At 41.9% G+C, this 10000-nt stretch overlaps 1 protein-coding gene across 1 annotated transcript in view; it reads left to right on the top strand.

Annotated features, from left to right (window-relative positions):
- Positions 1-5838: 5838 nt before the first annotated feature.
- Positions 5839-10000, top strand: part of LOC143287214 (putative cytochrome P450 301a1, mitochondrial) — a 24217-nt gene continuing 20055 nt past the window's right edge. Inside the window, exons 1-3 of the mRNA XM_076595160.1 lie at positions 5839-6107; positions 9309-9499; positions 9746-9844. Of these exons, the coding sequence (XP_076451275.1) occupies positions 5839-6107; positions 9309-9499; positions 9746-9844 (559 nt within the window). The remainder of the gene's footprint in view (positions 6108-9308; positions 9500-9745; positions 9845-10000) is intronic.

The raw sequence follows: 10000 nt of genomic DNA, 5'->3' as shown, positions 1-10000 counted from the left end.
ATTTATTCATTCATCTATTTGTTTGCTTATCTATTTATAGATATATCAATTTCTTAAGTACATTTGTTTATATATTTGTATATTTAGTACATTTAGTTATCCCCATTTTTTTGTAACTAATTGAATATTAATCGATTGATTTATTCATTTATTCATCTGTTCATTCATTTGTCTATTTATTCATTTACTTATGGATCTATTTATTTGTTTATTCTTTTATTCATTTAAGACATTTGTTTATATATGTACATATCTAGTACATCTATTTCTTCATATCAAATTATTAATTTCTTTCTTTCTTTCTCCATTTCTTTATCTATTTATTCATTTATCTATTTATTTATTTATTTATTCATTCATTCACTTATTTATTCATTAAATCATTTTATATATTTGATTATTAGCTATTCGTTTTCATTGATGTGTTTGTTTCTCTCTCTGCTGATGTGTTTTTTTTTTTAAATATTTTTTATTTTTTTTTTTTTTTTTTAAGGAACATCCCTCATCCATTTCCCCCTTCCCAGACACACAGACACATGTGTGCTTGTCTGTTCAAAGTTCCAAAATTATGTAAGATTATGTTTCTTCTTCTTCTTCTTCGTTTGGGGGCTGCAATTCCCACGTTCACTCACATGTTCAAGAGTGGGCTTTTACGAGTATGACCGTTTTTACCCCGCCATGTAGGCAGCTATACTCCGTTTTCGGGGGTACAGATTATGTTTCGTTGTGGCATGTCCAACCGAACAATAGTATATATACCACTGTACGTGTGGTTGTTCTTGACTGTCCAACAAAATGATAGTATATACTACTGTACGTGTGGTTGTTCTTGACTGTCCAACAAAATGATAGTATATACTACTGTACATGTGGTTGTTCTTGACTGTCCAACAAAACAATAGTATATACTACTGTACATGTGGTGTTCTTTACTGTCCAACAAAACAATAGTATATACTGCTGTACATGTGGTGTTCTTGACTGTCCAACAAAACAATAGTATATACTGCTGGTTGTTCTTAATTGACTGTCCAACGATATAATAGTATATATACTACTTACTGTATACGTGGTATTCTTGACTGTGTGCGTATATAATTATGTAAGATTATGTTTCTTCTTCTTCTTCTTCGTTTGTGGGCTGCAACTCCCACGTTCACTCACATGTTCAAGAGTGGGCTTTTACGTGTATGAACGTTTTTACCCCGCCATGTAGGCAGCTATACTCCGTTTTCGGGGGTACAGATTATGTTTCGTTGTGGCATGTCCAACCGAACAATAGTATATATACCACTGTACGTGTGGTTGTTCTTGACTGTCCAACAAAACAATAGTATATACTACTGTACATGTGGTCTTCTTGACTGTCCAACAAAACAATAGTATATACTACTGTACATGTGGTGTTCTTTACTGTCCAACAGAACAATAGTATATACTGCTGGTTGTTCTTAATTGACTGTCCAACGATACAATAGTATATATACTACTTAATGTATACGTGGTATTCTTGACTGTGTGCGTATACACATGAATGTGTATACATATACATACGGATGTATGTGGAAGTGTGTGTGTGTGTGTGTGTGTGTGTGTGTGTGTGTGTGTGTGTGTGTGTGTGTGTGTGTGTGTGAGAAGGGGGTAGGGCAGGTAGAGACAGAATGTTGGATAAAAAATCATAAGCAGAATGGAAGGAAACGTTAGCATCAAACAGCTATAACAATAATAACAAACGCAGCAAACATTCTGCAATAGCATGTAATATTTTGAAACTGTTGAAAATACATTCACAAGAACTGTCTGAGATGTTTGGTGATACTATGTTAGAATCTGGCATTCAAACACAACGTGTTTTCAAGAAATAAGTTCTCCACGTATGCATTTAACATTTTTGCTGAACGTTGGTATGTTACAATGTCCTGTTCGATAATGCACGAATCTGCCTTAATCTTAACAAATTACTGTATGTATTTGACTGGTTGACAGTTTTCGGTTGTTGAATATTAATCATACTATTAATTATACTAGCGCGTTGGGTTACGCTGCTGGTCAGGCATCTGCTTGGCAGATGTGGTGTAGCGTATATGGATTTGTCCGAACGCAGTGACGCCTCCTTGAGCTACTGAAACTGAAACTAATCATACTATAACTTTTTGCTGGTATATTTCCCTGACTTTGCTCCATGATGTGTGTGTGTGTGTGTGTGTGTGTGTGTGTGCGTGCGTGTGTGTGTGTGTGTGTGTGTGTGTGTGTGTGTGTGTGTGTGTGTGTGCGTGCGCGCTTGCTCATGTTTTAATGTATGCTTGTAGGCATGTACGAATTGTGTATATGTGTGAATGTTGTTGCATGGCGCATTATGGTGTGTATGTGTAACATTAATGTAATATTTTTTTGTAGATTTGTAGGCTATGTGTTTTGTTAAGCACCCAGAACGGTTTTCTAGACAGTGTTACATTAGTACCCATTATACCTATCATTATTATTATTATTATCATTATTATTATCATAATCATAATAAAAGGCTTTGATATACATTGCTGAGAGTGCTTTGCGTGGCATTCAGAAATACTGGGATTACAACCCAGAATGGTGATCGTTTGCCCCATATCATCCTCCATAATTGTGAATACTCTTGATAACACGTTGTTGTTTTGTAACACATGTGATCAAAACGTCAAGAAAAATATGACGTCAACATAGACTTTGCGTCATCTCGTGCTTGCCGTTTCCTACCACAGTAGCAAGCTGAGTCTGTGCTAGATATCCAGATCCTGCTCACGGATTCTGATCAGGCCAGGTCAGGTTTGTGGGTGTTGGCATATTTTAGTTTTGTGAGCTCAGAATTGAGGATTAAGCGTTATTGTTTTTTTTTTTTTTCAATCGAAAATGCACTGGGTTGTCTGGCAGCGGTATTAGTTCCATTCGGTACAGTTAAGGGCTGGGCTGCATAAACAACCTTTGCAATATAAAGTTATTTAAGCGTTGAGACTTTTTCCTAAATATGTGCAAATTCCACAGAGAGCAAATCATCTTTCTGAGTGATTCCTTCTTTTCGGGTCATTGTATTCGCACACTTAAGTGTTTGTTAAGTCTACGACGTTCTAGTTTGTCATTGATCTGACATCTGTTCACAAAAGTGATTTTTAAACGGAAGAAAGAAAAAAAAAGTGTGTGTGTGTGTGTGTGTGTGTGTGTGTGTGTGTGTCCCCTTCAATATCTGTCTCCATTATTTGAGGAAACACATACGTTTTCATTTACTGTAATTCATTCGTCAAAGTCAATACTTTTTTCTTTTAAACTGATATTCATGTGAAGAAGATTATTGAGCATATTAGTATCTTGTGCAAGTTTAGTTTCAATAGATAGTGCATTCCGTATTTGTGCAATTCTATTAGCCAATGAATTTTTCCTTAGGTTAGTATTACAGTGCTCTTTACAAATTTTCATCATTGAATTTCTTGTACTCATTATCTGACATTCTAAAAATATTATTCACATTGACTTCATTATGGCAATTTAACATTTTGTAAGTTTCTATCAAATCTTCTCTTAGCCTTCTACCCTTTAATGAATGTTGATTTAAGTATATAAGTCTCTGTTGATAGCTCATAGATTTGCATTCTTTTAATAAATAGTTGCTCTGTTTGTCAGTTATACACAGAGATCGATACAAATATAGATAAATGGATGTGCATCTCAATGGCAAACCAGTCTAGCCGAGTATGAGATGACCAACGCTGACAAGGTTTTCTTAAGATAATGGATTTTGAGTAAGGAGTTTCACTTTCAGATGTTTAAGGGTTGCAGCACCCCCCCCCCCCCTCCCCCGCCCCCTTGGAATCCATAATCCTTCCAGTGTTTATCTGATAAATTCCTAAAATTAAGTGTTCCTGCAGTGACAGTGTTACTGGGCAGACTATTCCAGAAGTTAACAACCCTGTTAGTAAAAATAAAAGTGTGAAAAAAGGTTTGATTTGGTAAATGTCTTCATTAGTTTTAGTGGGTGTCCGTTATGTATTGTCGAATTCCCTTACAGCCGCACGGTAACGCTACATAAGTTGCCTACTTCATCTTTTCCCCCCTTTACTCTGTGACTTAAGAAGAATCACTGGGGCAACACACAGATTCTACCACCTGCTCTGTCGGTTGTGGTGACTCAAAGCTCAGGTCTCTGCAAGTGGTATTCCCGTCCATTCTGCAATGTGTTGGCCTAGAGGTAACGCGTCCGCGTAGGAAGCGAGAGAATCTGAGCGCACTGGTTCGAGTCACACCGGCAGTCGCCAGTATTTCCTCCTCCCCCTCCAATAGACGTTGAGTGGTGGTCTGGACGCTAGTCATTCGGATGAGACGATAAACCGAGGTCCCGTGTGCAGCATGCACTTTGCGCACGTAAAAGAACCCACGGCAACAAAAGGGTTGTCCCTGGCAAAATTATGTAGAAAAATCCACTTTGAAAAACAAATGAAATTGCAGGCAGAAAAAAATAACAACAACAAAATGGGTGACGCTCTCAGTGTAGCGACGCTCTCTTCCTGGGGAGAGCAGCCCGAATTTTACACTGAGAAATCTGTTGTGACAAAACAAAGAGTAATAAAATGTTTTCCGTCTACCGTTGTTTTTTTTCTGTCTCCCCTTTCGACTTCCTCTCTCAGCTTCGTGTGGCCCAGTGTATTGCTTGTCAGTTTGACGCACTTGCTCACTGGTGATATATATGATGATTAGTATCTCGCGATAACACATCATTATTCTGCTTGGATTCTTCTTCCCAAATCCGACGTGAGAGTCCTGTCCCACATGCACACAGAGAAATGGAACATACCAGTGGATGTAGGGGCTCGATCTTATGATTTATGGAGATGTTAATGTCCTTCCATATAGGTTTCAGTCTGGACGCAGTGCTGATGTTGTCTTTACTACTCCTGTGAGGTTTCTGGTTTAGGTCCTTTGTGCTAAAAGAAAAGGAGGAAGGGGGAAAAAAAAAGAAAAAAAAAGAAAGAAAAAAGATCCCGGGCAAGTGAACTGTTGAACAACTTCTAGCTTCTGTCAATAGACAGATACATCAGCAGTCATGGTGGTGGTGGTGTGGTTAATCATCAACTTGGTCTTTTCGGCGCTGATTTCCATGCCATAATATACTGTCAATGTTTCTTTCAGTCTTTTAACAAGCGTGGTGAGTTCTGTCTCACTGTCTGCCAGACCACAGATAAAATCTACCAAGGGAAGGTTCGCGATTGTTCTTTCTTTAGTGCTGACTGTGCGTTAGTCATGTTGCGTTCCAGAATTGTGTTGAACAGTGTGGGAGACAGAAGGCAGCCCTGAAGAATTCCATCCGAACCATCTTTCCAATAGCTCCATGCGTGAGTACCACCCTGTGAGGAGATTAGTTGTTGGATGATATCAATAAGCTATAGCTCAATGTTAGCCTTAAATTTTTTTTTTCATTGTGGCCCATAGTTCCTCCAACCAGACTCGGTCAACGTTCTCTTGAAGTTTATGAAGACTGGTAGAAATCTATAATCCTTTATATTACCGTTATCATTTATAGTAATAACGACGACGACGACGACGACAATGATGATGATGATGATGATGCTGATGATGATAGTGATGATGATGATGATGAGCAATGTACGTCGCATATTCCCGCAGACGTCACGGGAGAGACAGGTACAGCGTACAGCGGTTCAGCAGACAGAACAGCCCTACCCTGAACACTCGTGCAAGCCGAAAAAGCGAGGGACTGACGCACGCGGAATTCAGGATCCTTGGTACCACTATCCACCCATCTGAAGCCTTCAGCATCGCGAGTACCCTCCTCCTCACAGGGAAAGGACAACCATGTTTTCTCTGCTGGAATCGGAGCTGTCCCGTGGTGTGCTCCTAGCCGCCAGGACCAATATCCGGGCGCTGTCACCCTGTCGGCTAAGGTCAAGGTCGCGGGTGACCAGCCTGTTAGGGTCAGAGTCGTTCAGGCCAAGGTCGTGCAGTTGCCAGAATAGAGGACGGGAAGTGGCGAAGGGGAATGGTCCCACCCTTTTCACTCTCCCCCTCAGACTCTCTTCTCTGGTGGGGGAACCCCACCCTGCCCAGAAGAGTTTTGTCCGCGGGTAAGTTGCTCGTGTGGGTGCGCTTTCCTCTGTGACTCTGTGTGTCTGTGTTTGTTTTTCTGTCTCTTTGTCTCAATTCTGTCCATGTGTCTGTGTCTGCAACTGTGCTCACGCTGATGTCAGCAGGACGTCTTTTCGGGTGTGCTCTCGGTTTTCTACGCTTTGCTTGTGGAAGTATTTCTGTCCCCCCCATCCCCACCCCCTATCTTTATTCGTTTCCTTGAAAATCAGTGAGTGTAAACGTGCTTACCCTGTGGAAGTGGGAAGAACCGAAAAGATGGCGACAAGATCAGGAGGTGTGCATACATTGTCTATCTTTGTCATAAACAATCAGAAGGTGTGCATACATTGTCTATCTTTGTCATAAACAATCAGGAGGTGTGCATACATTGTCTATCTTTGTCATAAGCAATCAGGAGGTGTGCATACATTGTCTGTCTTTGTCATGAACAATCAGAAGGCGTGCATACATTGTCTGTCTTTGTCATGAACAATCAGAAGGCGTGCATACATGGTCTATCTTTGTCATAAACAATCAGGAGGCGTGCATACATGGTCTATCTTTGTCATAAACAATCAGGAGGCGTGCATACATTGTCTATTTTTGTCATAAACAATCAGTCACCTGCTTTTGACAAGAAGCCTTTTACAACAGCGGAACTGTGTGCAGCAGCAGAGAAGACGCGTGGTTTCAATTCGATTATAGGCAGCAGAGCGTGTCGGATCTTTGTGGAGTTATTCATTTTTTTACAAACGAGAGCCACCAGAAACTTCTTGCTCAGGGATTTTTACAAGTGAAAAAACAAAAAACAAAAACAAACAAAAAAAAAAAAAAAGAAAAAAAAGAAGAAGCCCACACCAACAACAAAAACAACAACAACAACCAACTCATATATTGTGAGAAACAGTACCGGCGGTGTTTATTCATTAGAGACAGGACCAGCCACTACCAACAACAACAACAACAACAACTGATCCCCAGCACAGTAGCCAGTATTCCCCCCCCCCCACCCCTGTCCACCAGACCTTGAGTGGTGGTCTGGACGCTAGTCATTCGCATGAGACGATAAACCGAGGTCCCGTGTGCAGCATACACTCAGCGCACGTAAAAGAACCCAAGGCAACAAAAAGGTTGTCCATGGCAAAATTATGTAGATAAATCCACTTCGGTAGGGGAAAAAAACAAAACCAAAAAAAGCAACAAAAAAAACAACAACAACAAAAACCCCCCCAACAAACCCGCAGGTAGGAAAATTTACAAAAAGGAAAAAAGGGAGACGCTTTCAGTGTAGCGACGCGCTCTCCCTAGGGAGAGCAGCTCAATTTTCACACCGTGAAATCTGTTGTGAAAAAAAAGAAAAAAAAAAGAAAAAAAAAGAATAATTCAATACAATACAATGCAATACCATACAATACAATACAGAAATCCCTTCGAAATGCCGGCGCTGTCTGACTAAAGGATGCGACGTGTCTGCATGCAGTTAAATAATAATAATAATAATAATGTACATTTGAATAGCGCCCTTTCTCTCTAAGAGCTTAGGGCGCTTTACACGAAAGAAAAATATTACAAGTTACATAAATCATTAATGACCACACTTTCTCACCCCCCCCCACCCCTACTCCCCTTCCCCGCCCACACACTCTCCCTTTGCCATTCTTCATACATCCAAAGTGAGCTGACATGGGTGGTGTTGGACAACAAGGAAGCTGAGAGTGCTTGTAGACAGGTTTAAAAAAAAAGATGAGTTCCAGTGATGAGCGAAAAGCAGAAATAGAATCAGATGCACGGATATGATGAAGGTTGTTCCAGATGTGAGGAGCAGCAAAGAAGAAAGAATGTTCACCATAGGTTTCTTGTATTGACACGAGGAAGTTTCGAAAGGTAATAGTCAGAGGAAAGGCAGAGATGTCTTGCGGGAGTGTAAACACTGATAAGGTCAGAAGATTACCCTGTGAAATGTAGAGTGTGTGTCAAGGACGCTCACAAATCATCAGCGGATCCGCAATGTAACCTGCATGCTGAAAAACACACAAAAGACAAACTGACAGAACAGAGATCTGACCTCAACAAACAGTGGAGTGATGGCCTAGAGGTAACGCGTCCGCTTAGGAAGCGAGAGAATCTGAGCACGCAGGTTCGAACCAAGGCTCGGCCGCCGATATTTTCTCTCCCTCCACTAGACCTTGAGTGGTGGTCTGGACGCTAGTCATTCGGATGAGACGATAAAGCGAGGTCCCGTGTGCAGCATGCACTTAGCGCACGTAAAAGAACCCACGGCAACAAAAGAGTTGTTCCTGGCAAAATTCTGTAGAAAAATCCACTTGGATAGGAAAAAAAAAAAATTGCACGCAGGAAAAAATACAAAAAAAAGAAGAAAAAAAAGGGTGGCGCTGTAGTGTAGCGACGCGCTCTCCCTGGGAGAGCAGCCCGAATTTCACACAGAGAAATCTGTTTTGACAAAAAGAGAAATACAATACAATACAATACAATACAATACAACTAACTGTCTTTGTCTCACACATGTTCTTCTCTTGCTTTTCTTTTTCTCTCCTGTTTTGCTCTCGCAAAATAGTTCACATAGACTTGGTTGGTAAAATGTTACGATACGAAAGCTCTGTCATTTGTGTGTGTGTGTGTGTGTGTGTGTGTGTGTGTGGTACAACAGAATGCTCAAACAGTCAAAGTCACCGTTAGGTGCAGGGGTTAGTAAAACGTGAACTGTCTTGAATATGGCTGGTGTGTGTGTGTGTGTGTGTGTGTGTGAAAGCAGCAGCAGTTCACTTTGTGAGAGTAGAGTACCAGCGACTGCTGTGACTATCATACAGCGAGTTGGTGGGGGGTCTGGGCTGACACACGTCCTTAGCACAGCGTTGTCTTGTTTTTACCTTATTTCCAAGTGCTCCATGGTTAAGATGATTCGTCATGAACTGTGTTGTCATGCCATGTCATGAACTATGTTGTTTTGCATGTTTTTATTTATTTATTTATTGCTTAAAAAAAAATCACTTCTCGTGTGAGAGTTTTGTGTTTAACACGGTTGAATCTTTAAAAAAAAAAGAAAAAAAGAAAAAAAAAGAAGTTGTGTTGTCCTGGTTGTATGACACTGTGCGGTCGCCTGGACTTTTTGTTGTGCAATAAACAAAATGTCCAAGTGTGGACCTCACCATGCACGGTGTGGGTGGGTCACCTCCTGACAGGTACGCCTCCACGGGCAGCAGCAGGGTCATCAGGGTTTATCCTGCTCCTCCCGCCTCCAGCAAGAAAGTTCCTTCTTCTCCACCGTCCTCCTCCGCCTCCCCTCCCTCTTCCGGCCGCCCCCGAAGCAATACTCCATCTCCTCCCCCACGCACCTCCTTCACCTTTTCCGGCCCTCCTTCTGCCGCCAGCGGCGAAACTCAATCTCCCCCACCCACCTCCTTCTCCTTTTCCGGCCCCACTTCCTCCTCTTCTTCACGCTCCTCCTCCCCCACCTCCTCTTCCACCAGCAACATAGCTCCTCCTGCCCCTACCACCTCCTCCACCACCTCCTCTTCTGTCTCCAGGAGCACAGCTCCTTCCCCCTTCTTCTCCGCCACACCCACTGAAAGCACAAGCCACGATGTTCAGAAGAGCCAGTTGCCACGGGGTGTGCAAGCCTTCATGCAAGCCCGGCCCTATGAGGAGATCCCGGGGCCCACTGCCATTTATCAGACCGTCCCTGTCGCTGGAGCGCGTCTTCTGTACCACCCCTTCAGTCAGTGACCTTTTGTCCGTGTGTGTGTGTGTGTGTGTGTGTGTGTGTGTGTGTGTGTGTGCGCGCGTGCGCGCGCGCGCGCGATGATGGTGATGACGATGATGATGATGATGATGATGATGGTGGTGGTGGTGGTGGTGATAATGATGATTATGA

Source organism: Babylonia areolata, chromosome 11 (genome assembly GCF_041734735.1).
Source record: "Babylonia areolata isolate BAREFJ2019XMU chromosome 11, ASM4173473v1, whole genome shotgun sequence".
Lineage (NCBI taxonomy): Eukaryota > Metazoa > Mollusca > Gastropoda > Neogastropoda > Buccinidae > Babylonia > Babylonia areolata.
The sequence above is the reverse complement of the archived record's forward strand: the minus strand, read 5'-3'. Positions and strand labels throughout refer to the sequence as shown.